The sequence below is a fragment of the Hyperoodon ampullatus genome (assembly GCF_949752795.1).
Source record: "Hyperoodon ampullatus genome assembly, chromosome: 2".
Taxonomy (NCBI): Eukaryota; Metazoa; Chordata; class Mammalia; order Artiodactyla; family Ziphiidae; genus Hyperoodon; species Hyperoodon ampullatus.
In genome coordinates this window covers 9361468-9386445 of record NC_136915.1, presented here as the reverse complement: position 1 = coordinate 9386445, position 24978 = coordinate 9361468, and the positions used below count along the sequence as shown (strand labels likewise).

The following is a 24978-nucleotide window of genomic DNA, read 5'->3' as shown; positions in this document are numbered from 1 at the left end:
AAAACCCTCTGTCGCAGGAAACACACTCACAGGTTAAGAGTAACCGAGCTGGGGGTCAGTCTGACTCACTAGACTCGCACTTACCGACCACCAGCTTCGCGCCAGGGACTGATTTATTTTTATTTATTTATTTGGCCATGCTGCAGCATGTGGGATCTTAGTTCCCCGACCAGGGACCGAACCCATGCCCCCTGCAGTGGAAGTGAGGTGTCCTAACCACTGGACCACCAGGGAAGCCCCCAAGCACTGATTTAAGAGATTGAAGGTGAGGTCCCTGCCCTCATGGAACTGACACTCTAGCCTGGGGAAGAGACAGCACGTAAAGAAAGAAATTAGCGGGACTTCCCTGGTGGTCCAGTGACTAAGAGTCTGTGCTCCCAATGCAGGGCGCCCGGGGTTCGATCCTGGTCAGGGAACTAGATCCCACATGCCGCAACTAAGAGTTCGCATGCCGCAACTAAAAACAGATCCCGCGTGCAGCAGCTAAGATCCAACGCAGCCAAATAAATAAATATTAAAAAAAAAAAGAAATTAGCAAGTGGGTTCAGACTTCAGAGACAGTCTCTGAAGAACATACAGCAGGAGCTCAGGGAGAGGAAAGCAGTGGAGAGTGGAGTGACAGAGGGAGACAGCGGGGGGGGGGGGATGGAGGCGGGGCCTACTGAGTCCCAAAGGACTGAAGGACGCAGCTGTGCAGGAGGCGGGGTGGGGGTGGGCTGGGAGCATTCCAGGCAGAGGTAACGGCCAGTGCAAAGGCCCTGCGGGAGGACCAGGCGTGGCTTGTGCAGAGGACAGAAAGGCCACGGGCCCTGGAGTAGAGGGAGCAGAAAAATGATGAGTGTTTACTGACTGCTAGTTTCTTCTTTTCCCATCTTTCACGTAGATCTTCTCCCCTGAGCACCACGTTCAGAATCAGAAACGAAATGGTTAAGAAAGCCTCAGGAGTTGTGCTGGTTCTGAGAACTGGTTCCCAAGTGTCCCGCTGTCCTGATCCTCCCAGTCTCCGATCAGCGCCTTTCTGACTCCAGATATTCTCACAGTTTGTCCTCACTTTCCGGTCACCACCTCTCACCTCTGCCTCAGCATCAGGCAGGCCGACGCCAGCTGCTTTGGCCCTCGAAACTCCCATGGGCAGAACGGCTCTTCGCTGAGTCTGGGCCGCCAGCCCCTCCGCCCTGCCTTTCCCCCTTTTGCTCCCGCCAAATGGAGCCCCTCCCAGGTCTTGAATGCCCGTCCTTGCCCACTCCAGGCCTTGGCATATTCTGTGTCCTCTAACCAGAGCACACACACCCCCTCCCCACCTTGGCCTGGCCAACCCCTGCTTGTCCTCAGGATGCCTTTGGATGCCGCCTCCTCAAGGAAGTCCCCCCTGCATTTTCCAACGAGGTCAGGTCCCCCAGGAGTGTGTTCTCATGGTTCCCAGATGCTAACTGCCTGTTGCAGCAGACATATTTTGGAAGGACTTTTCAGCCCACAGGCTGCGCTTCTTGGAGAACAGCCCTCATTCCCCGCGGCCCCGCCCCACTAGCAGTGGTCCAGGGCAGTCCTCGCCTTGGGGAACCAGAGCAGAGGTGGACATCTGGACTTTTCTGAGCCATCAGATGCTTTCTTCTTGTGCTTTGGAATTGAGGCTGAAAGATGTTTGCCGAGTGTCCCCCTGTTGCCCTGAAGAAGAAGTGCAAATGGGGAGGGAACTGTGGACCAGCCAAGCTCAGCCAGAGCAGGGAGGGCAGGGGAGGCCTCCTCTTCCTCCTTGGAGAAACCCTCAGCTCCCCCAGGACAAGATGGGGTACACCCGCCTGGCCCCAAACAAACCGTGCTCTCTGCCTAACACCAGGCCTGGCTTCACATCATCCCCCCACACCTGCGGGGGAGACCCCTCCTATGGTGGGTGAGTCTGGGCACGAAAGGAAGGGTGATCCAGGAAGCAGGGTGCAGAATAGGAAGGGGGGTGTAGCCCGCACACAGGCTCTTCACTGATACGCCCTGCTGCCTCCCCAAATGCAATGCCTCGGGGTCAGCACCAAACAAGGGTGAAGGGCTCAGGATTCTAGTTAGACAGCCATGTTGGAGCCCCGCCCGAGCCACTTACTAGCATGTGACCATGGGCAAATCCCTGATCCCCGCCATGTGCAAGTTTCCTCTTTGGGTTTCCTATCAGGGCTCCATGAGCTAAGATAGTTACAGGGCTCAGCTCTGTGGCTGGCGTGGCACATGTTCCACCAATGATAACCGTTGCTGTTGTTATGAGTCAGTAAGTGAGCTCCCCGTCACTGGGGTGTATGTAAGCAGAGGGCTGGGGATCAACTGTTGAGGATGCTAGAAAGGGCATAACAGGCCTGGGTGGGAGGAGGGATCTGATGACACCTTAATTTCTCAATCTCAAAGGTCTCCCCGTTTCCTTCCTCCACCAACCGGCCCGGTACACAGCTGAGTGCTGATTGCAAAGAGCAGGCAGAAAATGTCAGAAATTTCCCCGAGAGACAAAGGAAGGGGTTTTTGTGGGTTTTTCGTTTTTCCTCTCTTGCATGCCCGGAAGCACAGGGTCAATAAAACTCCAGCAAAATGCCCCGCCCACCACACCAGCATGGGGTGCTCAGCCACCCCCAGTCACTGGGCCTTGGAGAGGGAACTTGTGGGGGAAGGGAGCCCCCTTTTCCCAAGTTACAGCATCTAAGTGGAGGGAGCCTGAGGCTGGGATGTCACCCTCTCTCTCCCCACCCACTCCCCATCAAGCCCTGCCAGGCTGGCATCAAGGGGGGCTGGGGGGCATGGGAAGGAAGTGTCTGTCTTTCTCCCTGCGGCTGGGCTTGCAGGTCCTATGGAAAGTCACAGAGCCCTGTGGGCCACACCACTCAGGAACCCTGACCGCTGCTCTCCTGGGGGGATGTGGTGTTGTTTAAGCCCCCAGTCTGTGGTATTTTGTTACGGCAGCCCGAGCAGACTGAGACAGATGGGTAGATGTATGGGGGATGGGTGGCAGAAAGAAAGGGAAGGAGTATGGGAGGCGGGAGGAGGGAGGGATGGACAGGTTAGTGAGTGAGTGAAAGAACCGCTAGGTAGACAGGCAGGTACGTGGATGGGTGGGTATGTGGGTGGCCGGCCCTTAAGGCGCTGAAGTCCCAAGCACTAAAAAAGCATGGGAACCCACCTGTTACATACTTCAAGTCCAACACTAAACCAGAAAATAAAAGCGAGACAGTCCAATGAAGTTCTACTTTTTCCCCTACAATGACTTCTTACAATCATTTTTGGAAATAAAAAATATCAAATTCTTTCCCAAAATATTTCTCTTGGTCCTTGGTGGCCTGAGCAAGGGCTGGGTCTGTGCTCATGGTGGAGCAAAGAGGCTGCAGGTCTAGGAACAGACTGACCAGGGTTCCTGCCCAGCTCGGGCCACGTACCCTTGGTGATCTTGTGCATCGTGGCCTGTCGCCATCCTCCAGACAGCAATGCTGGGCCCTCTACCTGTCCTGAAGACCCTTACCCACTTCCAGTGGCTTGCTGTCCTCAAAGCGAGAGGCATTTACGATGAGCCCATAGGTGCAGCCCTCCCTCACACCCTCTGCTGACATAACTAATGTCCTTCCTCTCCCATGAGTCCCTGTTGCCAGAGGTCAGAGACCACAGCTGAGCCCCATGCAGCTAAGGCCGCTGGATGTGCCTTGGGACTTTGATAACAACCACAGGGGATGAGATGCTTCATGACCTTGTGACCCTGAGCCTTATCTGCAAAGTGCGGAGAACAAGACCCATGCCTGTTCTGGAAGGATTTCCTGATGGTGCCCTTCATCTACTCATGGGGCCCATCATTGTGCTGGGGGCAGGTGAGCCTTCCAGGAAGCGAGCTCTGGGCAGGGAGCTGGTCCCCAAGCGAGCTAGAGTCCCGGCAGCCCTGGGACAAACGAGTTCCCAGGGCAGGAAAGATGAGGCCTGCCAAGTGCTCGTAGGCCCGGAAATGAGCGGCGGTCAGGGGGTGTCAATAGCCCAGGTTCTGGGGTCATAGAACCCTCGGCTCCAGCCCCAGTTGGCTCCCCCGTTTCCCAGCTCTGTGACCTTGGGCAAGTTGCTTAACTTTGCAGCACCCCTAACAGTCTCATCTGCAAAATGGCAATGACAAAGGATAATGGTGAAGATCCTATGGGAGGATGCGACGCACGGGAGGCCTCAGACTAGTGTATATGCCGCGCGTATTCAACAAAGGGCAGCCATTCATTAAAACCTGTAGCCAATGGCAATGACGATGTCAGCTCTGGTCTTTCCCACTCATCAATCTCCCCAGAGTGTTGTAACTTGACGACAAAACTCCGCCCTCGTCCCCATTCCCAACACCCTCACTCACACTCGGGGCAGCGGTAGCAGCACTTCCCGGCAGCCTCGTTGTAGTAGCGGCTGGAGTCCCCTCCACAGGCATCCTTGGAGACTCGACCCTGGAGGGAGAAACACACTGGTGAGGCCAGGAGCGTCCCAGACACCCACCCTCCCTCCTGCCCCTCAGGTCCCAGGAGGCCTGGTCTCCACTCGTTATCAGGCCAGGCCTGAGGTGGAGCCTCACATTATAGAAGTCAGGACAGAAACTTCCTGGAACCCACTCCACCTTTGGTCTTCCCAGCGGAGGTGGAGGCAACCCCAGCCTTCCATGACTCAGGCCCCAAACCTTGGGGTCTCCCTTGACCCTCTCCTCCAGTACTCACACCCAACCCATCAGCAAATTCTCTCAGCCCCTTCGGACCAACATCCCCACCTCCTCCACCTGGTCCCAGCCCCCAGCCTCTCTCCCTGGGAATAATTCACCTGCCTCCTACTTGGCTTCCAGCATGAGCCCAGCAATAAGAAGCTTTGGTAAACTTGTCTGTTGATGTCTAACACTCACGCAGAAAAGCACACAGATCTCAGGTATATACACACTGAATTTTTTTTTTTTTTTTTTTTTTTTTTTTTTTTTGTGGTACACGGGCCTCTCACTGTTTTGGCCTCTCCCATTGCGGAGCACAGGCTCCGGACGCGCAGGCTCAGTGGCCATGGCTCACGGGCCCAGCCGCTCCACGGCATGTGGTATCTTCCTGGACTGGGGCACGAACCCGTGTCCCCTGCATCGGCAGGCGGACTCTCAACCACTGTGCCACCAGGGAAGTCCTACACACTGAATTTTTACAGCATAAACACATCCTGCCACCAGCACCCAGATCCAGAAACAAGATACTAGTACCCAGCACCCACCTCCTGTCCCTTCCCGCCCTGAAAGTCCCCCCAACCCCGCTAACCTGACTTCTACACCAGAGATTTGTTTTGTCTGCTTTTGAACTTTACCTAGGTAGAAACGTACATCCTGGCAACTGGCTTTTTTAACTCAAAATTCTATTGTGAAAATCACCCACATTGTTGCAAATAGCAACCATTCATTCAAGTTCACTGCCTTGCAGTATTGCATCCCATGAATATGCACAATTTATCTATTCTACTCTTTTTTTTTTTGGAAGATGTTGGGGGTTGGAGTTTACTAATTTATTTATTTATTTTTGCTGTGTTGGATCTTCGTTTCTGTGCGAGGGCTTTCTCTAGTTGCGGCGAGTGGGGGCCACTCTTCATCGCAGCGCGCGGGCTTCTCACTATCGCGGCCTCTCTTGTTGTGGAGCACAGGCTCCAGATGCCCAGGCTCAGTAGTTGTGGCTCACGAGCCTATTTGCTCCACGGCATGTGGGACCCTCCCAGACCAGGGCGCGAACCCGTGTCCCCTGCATTAGCAGGCAGATTCTCAACCACTGCGCCACCAGGGAAGTCCCTCTACTCTACTCTTGATGGACCTTTGGGTTGTTTCCACTTTTTTGATCATTATGAATAATCCCATTAAGAACTTTCTTGTACCTATGTTTTGGTGCACATATGCACACATTTCCATTGGATATATACCTAGGAGTAGAATCGTAGGGTCAAAGTATGTGTATGCTTGGCTTTGATTGATCCTCCATACAGTTTTCTAAATTGTACTAACTGACATTTCACTGCAGGGTGTGTGTTCCAGTTGCCCCACATCTCTGCTAACACTTGGTATAGTCAGTTTTTTTTAATTTTAGCCATTTGGGTGAGCATATAGTGGAATTTCATTGCGTCTTTTATTTGCATTTCTCTGATGAGTGATGATGTTGGGGACTTTTTCACATGTTTATCTATCAGCTGTTTGGATATTCTCTCTTGTAAGATGCATATTCAGATCTTTTGCCCATTTTTAAAAAAATCAGATTGCCCAACTTTTCTTCCTGATGTGTGGGAATTCTTTATATATTCTGGATACAAGTTCTTGTTGAATATATGCACTGCAAACCTCATCTGCCATCTTATGGTGTGCCTTTCCACTTTCTTAATGGAGTCTTGTGATGAACAGGATTCTTAGTTCTAATGAAGTGCAATTAATGTATCAGTCTTTACTTTTATAGTGAATGTCCTATTTAAGAAATATTTGCCCACCCAATGCATTTAGATATTCTCCTACATTGTCTTCTAGATGGTGTTACTTAACCTTTCCTATTCAGGTTTCATTTTGGTGCCTGGTGTGAAGTAGGGTCAAGACTCATTTTTTTTTAAGGAATAGGCATTTTTAACAAGCTTCCCGATGTTTCCAGGGCTCCTTGAAAGCTAAGTCCCTCTGTTAGGGGCTGGTTCATGAGAGGAGAGTCTCCGCTGAGTTTGGGGGAAGGAACTTTGTCCTTCCTGGTGAATGAGAAGGGAGCATGAAGCAGGTTTCTGGGAAGACCCATAACAGGGAGCTCCAGGAAGGGAGAGTGGGAGGGAATGGGGGAGACAGGGGAGGAGGGGGCTGTGTCCCACCTCTGTGTCTTCAGCATCCGAGATGATGCCTGGCAGACAGGAGGTGGCCACTCATGGGATGAATGAGGTGGGGGCTTTCTTGGTTTGGGGGAGGAAAGCAGAAGCCATTTACCTGCTGGGGAGAGGCGTGGCCGGCCCAAGGGGATTCCCTAGTCTTTTCTCCACCTGAGGGAACTGTGAAAATAATAAATGAATACGTCTGCTATGGACAGAGAGCAGCAAGGAGGCCAGCGTGGCTGGAAGGTGGACACATGGAGGGTCAACTACATTCTTCATTTTTCTTTGTCTGCACATCTGAAATGTTGCCACATAAATTCGAAATAATAAACATAACCTACATTCGCAGACACCAGTCACACAGCACTTATGCGTCTCATGTAATCCAGAGCCCAGGGCCTTGAGGACAGTCTGTTCGCCCACTGGCGCCCAGCCACCCCCTCCAGCGGAATCTCATTCTTCTCAAGTAAACAGAGCCTGTCTAGGGGCAGAGACCTGCCAGGACAACCCAAGCTTCTCCCTGACCCACAGCATCTCACCATGTGAGCTCGGAAGCCTATGGCTGGGGTGGGCTGGGGGGCAGGGGGCGTGAGGGTTCAGCCCTGCTAGGCCTGCTGAGTGTGCGGGAAATTCTGGGCCCTTGGCCTGGGTTTTCCCCTCCTGGCCTGCCTGTTCCTCTCACTGATAGCTGTGGGCTCTGACGGGGATGTGGCCCTGCTCACTCTCCCAGGGCCTGAGGGAACAGCTGAGGGGAGCACAAATGCTTATCCTTCATCTCCTGCCACCTCACCCTGGGTCAGTGGAGGGCTGGGAGGGGCAGAGAAGAAGAGGGAACCCATGGTATTACCTATCACTCCCCACCCCACCAACCATGAGTCACACATCACCTCCTTTAGGCCACCCCCAGCCCTTTGGGGCCAGATCACCACCCCACATTACAGATGAGGAAACTGCAGCTCAGAGAGGTGCAGTTACCCACCCAAGGTCACACAGCAACTAAGCACAGACAGGAGATTTTGAGCTTCACTGTGTCCCCAGTTCTCTCTCCCTTTCTGGGCCACAGGCTGCCCATCATGAAAATGAGAAAGGTCCAATGTTCTGAGAAGGACACCACATCACATCTGTGGTCTTCCTACCAAAAGTCCACAATCTGAATCAAATCATGAGGAAACATCAGATAAACCCAAACTGAGGGGCGTTCTACAAAACAACTGGCCTGGACTCTTTAAAAATGCCACTGCATGAAAGATGAGGAAGAGCTGTGGAATGTTCCAGTATAAAGGAGGCTAAAGACTGGAGAACTGAATGCAATGTCTGGATTGGATCCTGAATCAGGCTGGGAAGGGGGATATTGCTATAAAGGAGAATATTGAGATAACTGGTGAGATTGGAATATGGGCTTTACATTTGATTATGTTCTATCAAGCTGAATGCCTGAAAACTTGTTTATGTAAGAGATGCCCTTTTTGTAGAAGAAACATGCTGAAATATGTAGGGGTGAAGGATCAAAATGTCTGCAACTAACGAGCCAAAGGTTCAGTAAAAGATGATAATAATAGGGCTTCCCTGGTGGCGCAGTGGTTGAGAGTCTGCCTGCCAGTGTAGGGGACACGGGTTCAAGCCCTGGTCTGGGAAGATCCCACATGCCTCAGAGCAACTGGCCCCGTGAGCCACAATTACTGAGCCTGAGCGTCTGGAGCCTGTGCTCCGCAACAAGAGAGGCCGCGATAGTGAAAGGCCCGCGCACCGCGATGAGGAGTAGCCCCCACTTGCTGCAACTGGAGAGAGCCCTCGTACAGAAACAAAGAGCCAACAGAGCCATAAGAAAAAAAAAGGCAAAATTCCTTTAAAAAATGATAATAATAAAGTGTATACATAAAGAGAGAGAGCGAAATAAAGCAATTGTACAAAACCGCATGTGTAAATAGCAGCACCCCCTAGGATTCTAAGCGCTCAAGGAGAGGGCAGCTCTTTTCAACAATAAATCTGTGTAGGTCCGTAGTTTGCCACCAGGGGGCGCGATCTTCTCACCGTCCCCAGGGACAGTGGGATTTCAGCCAGGAAGTCCAGCTGGAGCCCACCAGAGCCCCAAGAAGGGAGTAGAGAACTTGGGGGCCTCCGTTCCCGGGTGGGGCTTATGGGAGAAGGGCTGGCCCCCCCGACGCCATGGAGGGGCCGACCCCGGCTCCCCCCAGCCATTCCCAGAGATGTAGGTGGGGTCCAGGCTGGGGCATAGCTCACCCCATCCCCTAGCACTCACCCCAGACATCCCCAGGCCCCTGTGACTGGCCTTCTCTGGAAAAGACACTGGGGACTTTTCTTTGGCTATGATGTCATGGCTTTACAAGCGCCCAGAAAATGGGTCAATGCAATGCACACACGTTGCAGAAGTAACAACAGCACTTACTGAACCCAAGGGCCCTGTGAGACCCTATTAGCACAGAAATCCGTCTGGGAGAGGTGAAGAGTCTGCCCAAGAGCACACACCTTGTGGAGGGTCAGGCTCTGAGTCCAGTCAGCTGACCTGACCACTCCAGGGCTGCACCAAACACCTACTGTGTGCTGGAGAGCTGACGGGTGTCAGAACTCCGTCCAGGGCTGGCACTCCAGTGGGGGAGACAACCCCAGCTTCCCAGGGTGTTCCCAGCCCAGAAACTAGAGGGTGGAACCGGGGCCCTGAGCTTTGCCTTAGCAGCGCTGTCCGTGGTCCCCCAAAGCCGGCCCCCACCCGGGCTCAGGCCTCACCCCCGGCCCCATTCATTGCCCTCCCTCTGCCATCTCCCCATCTGCCCCGCTGCCTCCACCCCCCATGGTCTCCCACTACCCACTTACATGGGCCCTTCACCCATACCAGCTCCTGGCAGAGAAAGCAGCAGCCTCGGCATCTACAGCAGCCTCTGAATTGTGAGGGCCCTGCCAGTTTCCGCTGGCCGTGGGCCCAGACCCTGGATGGCCCATCAGCTCCTGCTGCCCCTGGGGAAGGGGGAGAGACAGCTGGGCTGCCGTCTGACCCCAGCCTGGGAGGGAAGGGGGGTCAGAAAGGGGAGAGTGGGAGGGGGAAGTCCGAGGCCTGGGAGGGGGGGCTTTTGGGTGGGGTTTCCCGGCAGGTCTGAGGCAGAGTAAGTTGTCCACAGGGTGATGAGCTGTGTAACCAGAGGCCTGGGGCCCAGGCTTAGTGGCATCAAGATAAAGACAGAGTGGCCTGAAACCTTCCCATTTCTAGACCTATTTTCAGGTTGATTTGGTTTTCCCTACAAAACCTGGTAAATTTCACTTTCAAAAAGCCCCACCTGGGGCTTCCCTGGTGGCGCAGTGGTTGAGAGTCCGCCTGTCGATGCAGGGGACACGGGTTCGTGCCCCGGTCCGGGAGGATCCCACATGCCGTGGAGCGGCTGGGCCCGTGAGCCATGGCCGCTGAGCCTGCGCGTCCGGAGCCTGTGCTCCGCAACAGGAGAGGCCACAACAGTGAGAGGCCCGCGTACCGCAAAAAAAAAAAAAAAGCCCCACCTGGTCACAGCTGCAGAGACACAGGAGCAAGGCCACACCTGTAGAAGCCGAGAGCCTAGAGCTGAGGGCGAGGCGCAGGGGCGGGAGGTGGAGGAGTCAGGTCAGATGCATAATACCCACAAGGGCCGGAGCTGGGTAGAGCTGGGAGGCGCACCCCACCCGCACCTCTATTACTCACGGTGAGGTGCCGGAGCCCAGCGGCATTGGTACCACTTGGGAACTTGCTAGAAATGCAGAATCCCAGGCCTCACCTAGACCTACCATCTATCCCATTTTACAGATGGGGAAACTGAGGCACGGCGGTGGTAAGAAACTTGCCTCAAGTCCCACAGCTAGGCAATGTTAGGGACAGGATTTGGCCTTAGCCATCTGGCTCAGGCTCTTATCCACCAGGCTCTGCTTCCCTGGTTCCGTCTGTTTAACCTCCAGCTCTCCTCTCAAACCCACCAGCTCTCCCTCACCTCCCCGCCTCTGGACTTGAGAATGGCCGGCCAGGGTCTCCTCACATCCACTCCATCCCCCGCATCCCACTTACAGTGCAGACGCCAGAGCGATCTTTTTTTTTTTTTTTTTTTTTTTTTTTTTTGCGGTACGCGGGCCTCTCACAGTTGTGGCCTCTCCCGTTGTGGAGCACAGGCTCCGGACGCGCAGGCTCAGCGGCCATGGCTCACGGGCCCAGCCGCTCCGCGGCATGTGGGATCCTCCCGGACCGGGGCACGAACCCGCGTCCCCTGCATCGGCAGGCGGACTCTCAACCACTGCGCCACCAGGGAAGCCCCAGAGCGATCTTTTCAAAACACAGATCTGGCCTCCTCCCCTCCACCCTGTTGAAGATGAGGAGATGGCTTCCAACTAAACTATGGATAAAGGCCAGAGTCCTGACAGTGGCCCAAGAGACCCTGCCGGGCCAGCCCTGGCCCATCTGGCCTGTGCAACCTCAGGCGCCCTCTCCCACCAGCCTTCTTCACATTCCCACTCGCACCCTCCAGCAGCCTTGTACACACGGTTCCGCTGAGCATTCTATCCGCCAGGTCCAGCACATCCCAACCCATCCTTCAGATCTCATTCACGCATGCCTCTTTCCCGGGCACGCCCCCCGCTCCCTGATCACCCCCATCCAGGTCAGTTCTCAGCAGGTGAAAATCAAGATGTGGGCAAGGCTGTGCCCTTGCTGGAGGCTCTAGGGGAAAATCCATTTCCTTGTGGTTAAGACTGAGGTCCCGTCTCTTTGCTGTCAACTAAAGTCGTGCCACCTTCTAGAGGCTGCCGCATTCCTTGGCTTGTGGCCCCCTTCCTCCATCTGTAAAGCACACAACAGTGGGGAGAGTCCTTCTCCTGTCACATCTCCCTCTTCTTTTGTGTCATCTCTCTTTAATGCAGCCAGGAAAGTTCCTCTGCTTTTAAGGACTCGTGTGAGGACGTTGGGCCCACCTGGATAATGCAGGCTAATCTCCCCATCACCCTTAATCACATCTCCAAAGTTCTCATTGCCGTATAAGGTGACATATTCACAGGTTTCTGACCACAGCCCTCCTCGTAAGTGACCACTAGGCTATTCTGCCAACAGGCTGGCCTTTGTCATCTCCTAGTCCTGGGGGATCTGAACCCCTCTCCCTCCACCCTGAGGGTTCACCTGAGCTCCAGACCAAGAGATCACGTGAAACTGAAGTCATCCTCCTCCCCGACCTTAAACACATCCATGACACACAGTGTGTCCCTGTCCTGGCCGTATCCCTCACGGCCATCACACCTATGTTCAGGATCCAGTTCCTACCTCTGGTCTCCAGGAAGCTGAGGGGGAGTGTGTATGGCTCCATGCAGCCTGGCTTCATAGCTGGAGATAAAACCCAAAGACAGTAGACACAGAAAGAGCCTGGAAGGAAGAGGAAGGAGCCTGGAGCCCCTGGCAGGAGGAACAGGTAAGCACCTCCTCTGAGATGAAGTTTATGAGAGTTGATGAGTTTATCCCCACTGAGTATCTTCCATGTGGGATGGAGGAAGATGAGAAGGGGGTCTGTGTGGGACTTCCCTGGTGGCGCAGTGGTTAAGAATCCACCTGCCAATGCAGGGGACACGGGTTCAAGTCCTGGTCCAGGAAGATCCCACATGCCATGGAGCAACTAAGCCCGTGCGCCACAACTACTGAGACCATGTGCCACAACTGTTGAAGCCCGCACGCCTAGAGCCCGTGCTCCGCAACAAGAGAACCCACTGCAATGAGACGCCTGCGCACTGTAACAAAGAATAACCTCCGCTCGTCACAACTAGAGAAAGCCTGCGTGCAGAAATGAAGACCCAATGCAGCCAAACATTAATTAATTATTTTTTTAAAAAAAGAATTGTACCAATTCAAAAAAAAAAAAAGGAAGGGGTCTGTGGTCAGCAGAATAGTCCCCCTCTAAAGATGTCCACGCCCTAATCCCCGGAACCTATGTCACCTTAAATGGCAATGGGGAATTAAGGTGGCAGATGGAATTAAAATTGCTAAGGAGTGACCTTGAGAAGGGGTGATGATCCTGGATTATAGGGGGCACAATGTAACCACAAGGGTCCTTAAAAGTGCAAAGAGGGAGGCTGAAGAGTCAGAGTCAGAGTGTCAGAGAAGGAGACGGGATGGGTGCAGGGTCAGGTGGATGCTATGCAGCTGGTGTGAAGACGGAGGAAGGGGCCACGAGCCAAGGAGTGCAGGTGGCCTCTGGCAGCCAGAAAGACAAGGGACTGGATTTTCCCCTGGAGCCTCCAGAGAGGAGCACAGCCCTGCCTACACCTTGATTCCAGCCCAGGGACAACCATTTCGGACTTATGAACTACAGACCTGAAAGATAATAATCTGTGTTGTTTCAAGCCACTGATTTTGTAGTAATGACGGTCACAATAAGAAAATAAAACAGGACCCCTCCTGAGAAGGCAAAGAGTAACCCTGAGTCCCCTCTATCACTCATTCACTGAAGGCCTAGCAGGAACCAGGCGCTGTGCTACGTGCTGGGGACGACACCGAGGCCAACTCCAGACAGTGATGTTTCGTGAAGACAGCTCCCAGGACAGGCACATGGGAGACACTAAATAACAATCCATGGAATGAATGATGAAGGGCACCCTCACAGAAGGGATCAGAAAAATACACGAATCACTAGCACAAAGCAGAATAACATACGAATCATGAGATAAGCAGAGAAAAAGACCTAACTTGGGGGATTCATGATGGTTCCTGGAGGAGGAGAACTTCCGTTTGGGGGTTTGTTTTGTTTTGTTTTGTTTTGTTGAAGGATTCTTGAGGGGAGGGAATCTCAGGCAGAAAGCTCCGCAGAAGCAAAGGTACAGAGGCCGGCAAGCATAGAGCTGTGGGGCATTCAGTGTTTTGATTGGCTGGACAGTGAGAGCAGAAGGACAGGAGGCCCAGGACTCAGGGTCTCCGTCTGCACTGACCGAACTCTCATCGCCCACCCTGCGTTCCAGCGAACGCTGGTGCTGCAGGATGTTAGCAGGTGACAAGCAAAACAAGAAACGAAACACGAAGAATCACTGGGTTCCATCTGAACTGTTTCTCAGAGCCTTTTATCTGCTTACTTGCTGCCTGATTCTCCAAGGAAAGGTTCGGGGTGGGGAAATGGGAGCAGAGAGACAAACTGTTTCCCAAACTTAGTTGGCTGTAGAGCCCTTTCCTCGTGGACCTACGATTCCCTGGAAGTGACTTTGGGAAATACTGCCTTTGGCAGTAGGGAGCCACGAAGGGTTGTAGAGCAGCTAACATGTGAGGGGACGGACAGGATGGAGGTGAGTAACAAAACCAAGGTCTGGCCTCGGAGCCCAAATTCTGCAACTTCTTACTCCTCGCTTCCCACTGACGTCCCTCCTGCCCAGGAGAAACGCCAAGCCAGCCATGTGAGCCTGGTGTTCAGATAATAGCCTTCCTGGAGATCCTGGGGCCGCAGCAAGTGTCCGAAATGCACACTCAGCTATACCTCAGACGTGGTAAAGTCCACCCCCGTCCTGGAATAACAGTCCCCTGTAGAGCCAGCCACCAAGGGACACTAGCAACGCCAATGAAAACTTGATGGCGTCAAAGAGTAAGGATGGGCGGAGAGTCAGCTCCCCAGTGGGACTTCGGCTTTCCAAGCCCTCTTGGAGGTGCCTGGGATGCCTTCCCCAGCGTCAGCCCACCTGCCCGGATGGGGCCGGTGTGCTTCCGTGACCATCTCTGTCCTCCCAGCCTGCATGGGGGGGAGGCCGGGCCCAGCCCCACCCCCGGACTGTCGGGACAGAGAGAACTCTTGGTCCCCCTGTCCTGACTCAGTAGCAGAGAGAGCGTGTGTCCTGGGTGGGAAGGTGAAGGTTTGGTTTAGGGGTTTCATGGTCCTGGACAGTTGGAACCATTTCAGGGGACCATGCCCTTCCCGAGCACGGGAACAACGTGGGGCTCACGGCAGGCAATGAAATGAGGCCGTGGATGATGCCTCTGGGAGTTCTCAGCCCGCTGGAGGTCCAGAGCCCCCCACGTGAAACCTGCTGATGGAGCTTCCAGGGCAAGCCCCGGGCCCACCCCAGATGCCCTTGCTGATGGTCCGTGTGACCTGGATGTTGGTGAGGACGTTGGCAGCCTCCATGGCACAGAGCCTGTCGTCCCAAACTATACAGGCTGGCCACCTCCTCCTTCCCTCCAGGAGCTTTTCCCCTGCAACCCAGGCAGAGATGAGGACGGGCGCTTGTGGGGTCCCGCAGGCCTGGGACAGTTCTCCGCACAGTATACACTGTATACACTGGAGGGCAGGGACTGTAACTGGTTCACCTGCACTCTGCATCCACGATGCCTAGCATACAACAAGCACTTAATAATGGCTTACCTCCACACAGCCCTCACCACATGCCAGGAGCTGTCCTCAGCACTTTTCATCTATTATCCCATATAATCCTTCCATCAGCCCTACAAGGTAGCTACTATGAGTATCCCCATTCTATGGATGGGGAAACTGAGGCCCAGAGAAGTGACTTAACCTGCCCAAGAGCACCATATGGTAAGTGTCAGAGGCAGGGTGTAAACTTGGCAGGCTGACCCTTAACCATGATGTTCTACTGTCTCCCAAAAAAGATTTGACAGGGTTGCAGAGTGGGGGCAAAATAGATGAAGGGGATTAAAAGGTACAAACTTCCAGTTATAAAATTAATTAAGTCATGTGGATGTAATGTACAGCATAGGGAATATATTGTCACTAACATTGTAATATGTGTGGTGACAGATGGTTACTAGACTTACTGTGACGATCAATTCGTAAAGTACATATCAATAAATGTCAAATCACTATGCTGTGTATCTGAACCTAATAAAATATTGTATGTCAACTATACTTCAATTTTAAAAAAGACCTTTTAAAAAAGATGACACGAAGTATGTGGTAGGTGGAATAATGATCCTCAAAAAGGTCCACAACCTATGGGAACAACATAAATGTCCATCACCAGATGAATGGATAAAGAAGATGTGGTACATATATACAATGGAATAATACTCAGCCATAAAAAAGAATGAAATAATGCCATTTGGAGCAACATGGATGGACCTAGAGATTATCATACTAAGTAAAGTAAGTCAGACAGAGAAAGACAAATATCATATCACTTATATGTGGAATCTAAAAAAATTATACAATGAACTTATTTACAAAACAGAAAGAGATTCATAGACATAGAAAACAAACTTACTGTTACCAAAGGGGAAATGTGGTGGGGAGGGATAAATTAGGAGTTTGGGATTAACATATACACACTATTATATATAAAATATATAATCAACAAGGACCTACTGTATAGCACAGGGAACTCTACTCAATATTCTGTAATAACTTATATGGGAAAAGAATCTGAAAAAGAATAGATATATGTATATGTATAACTGAATCACTTTGCTGTACACCTGAAACTAACACAACACTGTAAATCAACTGTACTCCAATATAAAATAAAAATTAAAAAAAAAAGAATACACACTAAGTGAGCTTATAGGTGCTTTTAATTTTCTTCTCTTTGTTTATTTTCTACTTTTTCTGTAATAAATACAAATGTTTATTTTTAAAAACGTCCACGTTCTAATTCCTGCAATTTGTGAATATGTTACCTTATACGGCAAAAAGGGCTATGCTGACGTGACTAAGTTTAGGGTCTTGAGATGCGGAGATTATTCTGGATTATCCTGGTGGCCACTATGTAATCACAGGGGTCCTTATAAGAGGGAGGCAGGAGGGGCGGAGTCAGAGAAGGAACTGTAACAATGAAAGCAGAGGCCAGAGTGATTGGGGGCCATGAGCTAAGGAATACAGGCAGCCTCTGGAAGATGGAAAAGGCGAGGAAACAGATTTCCCCCTAATGTATCCGGAAGAAATGCAGCCTTGCTGTGACCTGTTTTACTTAGACTTTTGACCTTCAGAACTATAAGGTAATAAATTTGTGCTGTTGTAAACCACCAAATTTGTGATTGTTACATCAGCAAGAGAAAACGAATATCAAATGTAACCAGGATGAGATGGAATTCCCTGGCGGTCCAGACATTAAGACTCCCGAGTTTCCACTGCGAGGGGCACAGTTTGAATCCTGGTTGAGGAACTAAGATCCCCATGCCATGAGGCGCAGCCAAAAAAAAAAAAAAAAAATGTAACCAGGATGAATGGAAGATCCTACCGTTGGGTTGGAATGAATCAACAGGAAAACATAGTGGTCCCCAGAAGATGTGGAGTCTTGGCCCACATCAGTAGAAGCAAGGTGGCTCCATTGAGGGAGGGTTGATGCTCCCTCCCCCATCCACCCCCCCCCCCACAGGCAGCACCACATCAGGGGCCCGAGCTCTGTAGACAGCTCCCAACTCCAACACTCAACCCCATGCTGACACTTGAACATCTGCAAAACAGAACTCGTGCTTTTCTCCAAAACACCTTTCTGTCCCATACACAGTTTTCCCACCTCCATAAACGACACCACCATTCAGCCAGGTGTGGAGCCCTCAAATCTGGACAGGATCCCCCATTCCTATCTTGCCCTCTGCACTCACACCCAATCCATCCTCAGGTCCTATCGATTCTAGCTCCAAAGTACTCTCCTGTTTTTGTGTCTCCACCCACCCCTCCCCTGGACCACAGCGACAGCGGGGCCTCCCGCTCCCAGTCCTGCCCCATCCCCAGCAGACAGACAGATGTCACTCCCCCGGCAAAACCCTCCAACCACAGACAGAAGTCCGTGTTATTCCCTGCTTCCCTGCCACCCTCTCACGCCACTCACCACACTGGCCTCCGTCCTGTTCCTCCAGTTCTCACTCCTGTGTTGTCCCCACCTCCCAGGGAGAGGCCGTCCTGTTTTCCCCACCTAGGGTAGCTGAGCCCCTCTCACACTGCCTGGTTAGAATCTTCTCCACTGCAAGGAGCACCGTCCGTTCACTGTCTGTCAACCTGGAGGAATGTCAGCTCCATGAGGCAGAGACCTGGTGTACTGGCCTGGAGGCACCTGCAGCCTCCAGAACACTCCCTGGCACACAGTAGGTGCTTGATAAACATTTGTGGAATGGATGAACTGGTAATGTTAGGTAGTTAGCCAGACATTAGCAGCAAGGAGGTGACAGTGGAGAGAAAAACAAGAAGAAATCAAGTCACGCACCCAGCCTTCTGGGGACCCTCCCTTGACCCCCACCCAGAACAGGTGAAACTATGGCCACGTGGTGGGCAGCTTATCTTGATAAAGAGGGGCACCGTGACACAAGGGGAGGTCCCCAGGCTGTGCGTACCCAGACTAGACAGGCGTATAACCTATAGTAAACCCAAACTCATTATATCATAATTGTAATAAAATCTACACTGTGGTTTTGCCCCCGAGTGGGTGTTTCTTAGCAATTCAATGGTGAGAGCATGCACAGCAGTAGACTTGTCACAGAGCTTGGGACTGTCAATCTAATAGTGATCCCCTGTCCCTCACCCCCGCCGCCCTGCAAAATGCTCCTTAAAAGAGCCCTTAAGCCTGTATAGGAGTGTTGCTTTCAATTCGCAGAAACAGCCCGTTCTCTCTCTCTCTCAGAGTGCACCTTTGCTTTGACGGACTTTGCCTTGGGCTTGCTTCACTTCGCTGAAACGCAGCCCGCGCTCAGAAACAGCCCAAGCGCTCTCTCTCTCTCTTCCTCTCTCTGTCTCCGTCTCTCCCTCTCTGAGAGTGTACCTATGCTTAAATAAACTTTGCTTTGTGCTGAGCTTAACGTGGTAGTTTGCAATTCTTTGCTGACTATCCTGAGCTGAGATTGCTGGTCCGGGCCTTCCGTCAACCTCCTCGCTTGCAGCTATTTTGTTACAACGCACGTCCACCCAGTGACATTGCGAGCAGTCTTGACGCCCATGGTACATGAGGAATAAACGTTGGAGGCCCTGGGTGGTCTGGGAGATGGACTGGGAGACCTCGGGGGCCCCTCAGGGATCTCTGTCTTCATCTCACTGGGAGGAATTTCTGAGGAAGGTGGACACATCTTGCTTACATAGCCGCAGTTTCCAGAACCAGGACCAATGGGTAGACGCTTCGAGGAGATAGATTTCAGCACATCCTAAAGACCTTCTAGATGTTGGAGTAACCCAGGATGGCATGAGCTGCCTGGGCAGGACGGAAGGGAGGCCTGTCCCCAGAGACCTACAAGAGGCTGAGTAATTACCAGGAACAGCCTGGGATGAAAACCCTGGAGCCATGCCTGGCACAGAGCAGCTGCTCCTTTAAGATTTTTATGAATGAATGAATGAATGAATGAATGAATACTTGGATGAATGGACCTGAAGAGTTAGTCACTCAATGAGTAACTGATTAGCATATTAAAAGTCCCCCCTGATAAATGGAGTATTTATAAATGGAATGGATTGTTTATAAGTGGAATATTTCCTGCCATATCAATAAACAAAGGATGTCGCAGTCACCAATGATTGTAGCCCTCCAATGGGAGCTGGTGAGCCCCGAGGAAACTCAAGATGTGAAAATACAGGCCCCAGAGAGCTGAGGTGCAGATCAGAGGAATGATTTCAGGGACCCCAGACTCTTGCACCTTCCCATACATAGAAAAGCGCTAAATGCCTAACATAAGATGTCTGTTTTTCTTTATTTAACAATAATCTTTTGACGTTCCGATTACCTGCGCTTTGTTGCAAAACTCCTATATATCGGGGCAGTTTCTCAGAGTTATCTGAAACATTGTCTCCCGGGCTGTAGTCCTCATTTTGCCCCAGATAAAACTTAACTCGCAACACTCACGTGTGCATATGTATTTGTTTAAGTCACCACTCCCCACCAGCAAGGCCACCGAGGATGCCCAGTGGTTTTCAGCCCTAGGCAGCAAAGATTCTGGCATGGAGTCTTCCTACCCTCACCCCCCAACAGCCTCTGGCAGGAGGGGAAGAGAGAACGAAGCTGGAGGACCAGCCTTGCCTGGAGCTGCCTTTTTGGACAGTGTGTCCATCGGGTCTGGGGTTCTGGTCCTGCTCTGGCCCTGACCAGTCCTGGGACTGTGGGCAAGACCCCCCTCCACCTCTGAGCCTCCACGTCCTTGTTTGAAAAATGAGGACCATGATGCCAGATAAGACACCCCAACGTGGTGTCAGGGCCCAACAAGGGCACACGTGGTCCAGGCTGAACTAAACTAACCATCTGTGCCACGGACACCGCCCACCCCACCCCCTCCAAGCCTTCCAGTGCTCCCCAGACCCAGGCATCCCTCAGCTTCATTTTCCTTATAATGATGCTCCTTGAGGTGAAGGGAGGGTTGAGGAAGGTGTGTATGAGCCTAAGGATGAATCACAGCTCAACAAACAAGTCTAGGTCAGATATGAGTGGGAGCAGAAGCAGAAACTTACAGTAAACGCTGCCTTTCTCCCAGCACTGACGGCTCTCAAGCTGAGTAATGCTGCCCTGTCGTCTCCTGGCGGCCCTGGCTTCCCTCTGAGGAAGGGGAGGCCTTGCTTCAGACCAACCCACATCTCCTTGCACCTCTTCACATCAGGGGCCCCCTCTCCGGGTCCCCTCATTCTCACGTAGAGTGGAATTCTGCAGAACTCCTGGAGAGGTCTTGGGCCTCCCTGTCCCGACACCTCCACCCCCGGGGTGGGGGGGCCTGGATAGAAGGATGGAGAAGTGAAGGAGGCGCTTGGACAATGAATGTTTCCCTCAGGATTTGCACCAGAGTAATCCTGGATCACATTACAAAAGCGTTCGAGGGGAGACTGTAGGAAGAGGCATCAGAGGCTAAATCTCTTTCTCAGAAGGTGACACACAGTAAGAGAGCATTCTTGCCTCAGAGAACCCACCACAAAATGATGGCGTCATGTTAAATCGGATGGCGAGGAAGAAAGGATTTAAAATTCAAGCCCTGATTTGGTGGAGCAGGGGGACGGATTGTTTTTTCTTTTTAATAATGAACTTTCCAAGTTCTTACTGGAACCACAGAGGTGGAAGAAGGCTTGAAGGGGGCAGGGGAGTACCGAGATGGGCAGACAGCCCCTTCCTCACTGGCATCCCAATTCCTGCCCAGAAATGACCCATGTCTGGGCCCCCAGGGGACAAGGGATGATCAGCCTCTCCAGTAGGGAGGAAATGCAAATGAACACAACAAGAATATGGCCCTCTTCACCGGTCACGTTGACAAAAGTAAAAACTTTGATAAGACCAAAAGCCGGCTGGGAGGTGGGGAAGTCACTACTCTACACTCATGCCCTGCTGGTGGGAGAGAAAAGCCTCCAGTCACCCTGGGAGGCAATTCTGTGGCATCTTTTAATTTGAATGCATTTTCACTTTGCCCTTCGATACACACTTCTCAGCTTCTTCTCGGAGAAGGAAGCACACGCTGTTCCCCAAAGCATCCATGTGAGGCTGTATGTTGCAAGAACCTCATGTTGCAAGCAAGCGAGCAGGCAAAAAACAATGATAGGGACCTTACCACCCACCCATCAGGGACACGAGTTAATAGACAGACAATGGAACCCCCCTGTTTGGTAGAATACTAGATAGCATTTTAAAAGGTCAGTGGGAGATCTGTAAGTATCCATGTGGAAAGCTCCCCAAGACACACTGCAGACACTGTAAAAGCCAAATGAAGAAAGAGCTGTATGTTCCATATAGTATAGGATATGGAAAACCCTATGTATTTTTACAAAACAGATATAAATATGGACGTGCATTTATAAAGGTCTGCAGAGGAAACACCAAAGCAATAATGGTGGCTACATCGTCGTAGGAATCAGGATAAGATACCCAACGATTTAGCTTTATCTGTAGGGTTTCAATTTTCTTCTTTTCATTTGCATTGGGGATATATTCATTTATTCCTTGTGTAATTAAATACTTTTTTTTTAAAAAAAGCGATTTCACTCTATTGAAAGGAAGCACGTGAGCGCCAGCCACCAAATGCTAGCAACTCTCCCAGCCCTTCTCACAGTCCTCCCTTCCCTTTATCTCCCCAAGACCTTGGCACCTCAAACTCTCACCCTCCCCCAGGTTATCAGCAGAGGGCTTGGAGGGCTGGCAGGGGGTTCTCCAGCCAGAGCCTCTGTCATGTAACATGCAACGCTGTCAGCTGCTCCCCTTTGCCCTCTGTTGTGTGTGTGGCGGGGGCGGGTGGTGTCTCACATTGCCCTGTTGAAGATGGAAGAGGAGCACGTGCTTGTGCACTTTCCCTCCTTCAGCCTGATGCCCACTCCACTTCCCTCCTCCCCCTGCCCTAAGGTTGGATGAACTGGACTGAACTCCATTTTGGGGGCCCCCCTCTTCCCATAGGATTAAAGTGGGGGGGGGAGGGCCCTGCCCCTCCCCCAACAGAATGTCATTGTTCCCACCTTTGCCTTCTGTACCCATAGGCAGCAGGCACTCACCAACACCTACTGTGTTCTATGCAGGGGTCCACCAGGACCTCTGTCTCCTCTTCAGACCCTGCGCTCCGTGCTTAGGCAGTAGTCCACATCTGATGAACCTGAGTTCTCCCCCCACCCCGTGCCTAGCTCGGTCCTGGCCACTGCTAAGTGCTCAGTTTTCCTAAAGCAGTCCCCAGATTCAGTTCTGGGGTTTCCCACAGCATACGTTTGCCCCTCCGCTGACCTTTTTTCCAGGGGTGGACACCCACCATGTGCTCTAGGGCATGAAATCTACACGTTGGTTGGCTGAACAGGGGTGGGGGAAGCTAATCTGTCTGATCCGGCTGGCTCACCCCTGCTTCTCACCCACACCTAACTCTCCCTCCCTCCCTAGACCCTGGGAGAGCCTGAATACCAACCTCTTCTGGCCCAGGGAGACCCCACCTGTCCTGCCCAGACCCCCATGGGCCTCACCTGATCTGCCCAGGACCCCCAGCCACAAACAGCCCATCTCCTGCAGGCAGTCCCCTCTGCTCATTTATATTAAATGAATGAATGAATGAATCAGCCCAGCACCCTGAGAGGGCGGGAGAAGGCGCCCCTCCTAGTCTGTCAGTCAACCGCCCACCTGTGAATACTTGTGATTCCGGTCCCCCTGCTTGTCACCTGTGCCCCCTCACCCCAGCTGGGCAGGGAACTAGCTGTGGAGCACCCCTGTTCTCCCCTTCGTCCCACCGGCCCTGCACTGTCCCGGGCTCAGGGCAATGACAGCAAGAAGGGGGCTCTGGCTCGTTGGCGCGTCCCTAGGATCCTGTCGTCCCCCTTACCTGCGGTAAGGCTCGGAGCGCCCCCAGGAGCAACAGTCCCAACACAGCGCGGAGGGCGCGCATCCTGGCCGCGGGGTGGGGGGAGGACTGGGCTCGCAGCCCACGCCACCCGCGCAGCCTGGGGAGCACGCTGCGCCCACGTGCGGTGCCAGGTGCCAGGGCCCGCAGCCCTCCCGCGGCGCACCTCGCAGGCAGCCAACCGCACGCTGTGAAGTCACTTCCAAAGTGGACGCTCCTTCTCTGAAGGTTCAGCCTTACGCCTTCCCTTCCACCACCACCCGAGGCGCACTAGGTACCCCAGACTGTTTCCAGGAACGCAGCTACTGGCACTCAAGACAGAAAGGGAGCAAACACGTGCAGAGATGACTCAGGAAAGCTACACTCCCCTTTTGCTGTTTGAATGGCCTGCCCCGGATTTGACAGAACCGGGTTCTGCTGCTTCGTGGGGTGGGGGGGGCGGGGTGTTGCCCCACCCAGCTGGGTTGAGGGACGGGGAGAGCAGCTCCCGCCCCTGGATGGGGGAAGGGGGGCGGGTACTCACAGGAGATTGGGAGGCTCCAGTGGGTCTCAACCGTCCCACCCCAACCCCAAAAATGGTGATACCTGAGTAGGTTCCTGCTCCTGGCACTCTAATCGACCCAGACCTTCTCTCCTGACCTGGAGATTCTTTGGAAAGGACCGCTGGAGTCAGGAGACTGCGGAGAGAGCCACCATCAACAATTCACTCCCATTCATAAATATTTGCTGTAAAATGAATCAGTAGACGGATGATAGATGGGTGGGTGGGTGGGTGGCTAGGCAGATGGACTGACTGTCGTGGAGAAAATAATAGACATTGGTTATCGATCCACAGGTGCTTTCCTGCCCCCTGAGAGTTTTCTGCCTGGAGGAGGAGCCTAGCACTCTTCCCTAAAAGAAAGAAAATGTACAAGCCTCATTCGAACTAAGTTCTCACTTGCAGCAGATGATTTTCCCTTCCAGTGCTTCTCCATCCCATGGGTTCTCAGCTCCTTTCATTCCACATTTCATGCATGTTGCTCATCCGCTGAGTATGCGACAGGCTAAGGGTTCATTGGCTTGTCTTGTGTTTGTTTTTTTCAGAAGTGGAAACCAAGGGTCAGAGACAGGCAGCTGGTCCTAGGTGCTCTGACTACAGATGGCCAGAGGACATCCAAGGACCAAGGACCATCCAGATTGGCCCGAGGACACTCAGGATTCTGCACTTCAGTCTGTCTTGCAAGGCGTAAGACCCCCATCTTTCAGAAGATCTCCTCCATCTCCTTGGGCCACTAGCAGTTGTCTCCCATCAGGACCTTCCAACAAAGTCTCCACAACCCTCCTTGAACTCCTGGATTCCACTTGAAAGGTGCCCATATTGTGCGGCCTCCCTGGAGACCCACTTCTGGGCTCTCCCCGGATGCTCCAGGCCCAGCATCCTGGGATGTTTGAGCTGCGATTGTGGTTAAACAATTAAGAGATTATGGAATTGACCACCATGGCGTTCACAGAACCAGGCAGGGACAGGAGCAACCCAGGATGCCTGCTTCCCAGTCCAGAGCTTTCTACTGTAGAAGAGCTGGTGCTCTGAATAAATCAATACTTGTTAAACACACATCCGCACACAACCAGATAACAGCAACAAAACAGCTGATGCAAAGGGAGATACAAATTAACATTAATTACAAGCATGAAAATTCCACCTTTCTAGCAATCGAAGAGATGCAAATCGAAGCAAATTAAAGCAATTTTTTTTTTTTTTTTTTTTTTTTTTTGCAGTACGCGGGCCTCTCACTGCTGTGGCCTCTCCCGTTGCAGAGCACAGGCTCCGGACGCGCAGGCTCAGCAGCCATGGCTCATGGGCCTAGCTGCTCCGCGGCATGTGGGATCCTCCCGGCCCGGGGCACGAACCCGTGTCGCCTGCATCGGCAGGCAGACTCTCAACCACTGTGCCACCAGGGAAGCCCCTAAAGCAAATTTTG

The 24978-nt window shown here is 52.4% G+C and overlaps 1 protein-coding gene across 1 annotated transcript in view; it reads right to left on the bottom strand.

Moving 5' to 3' along the window:
- TNFRSF8 (TNF receptor superfamily member 8) overlaps positions 1-23062 on the bottom strand; it is a gene marked incomplete at both ends in the record, with an annotated part of 64868 nt that extends 41806 nt beyond the window's left edge. The window contains 2 exons of the mRNA XM_079696479.1: positions 4343-4430; positions 23000-23062. Of these exons, the coding sequence (XP_079552605.1) occupies positions 4343-4430; positions 23000-23062 (151 nt within the window). The remainder of the gene's footprint in view (positions 1-4342; positions 4431-22999) is intronic.
- Between the last annotated feature and the right edge of the window lie 1916 nt (positions 23063-24978).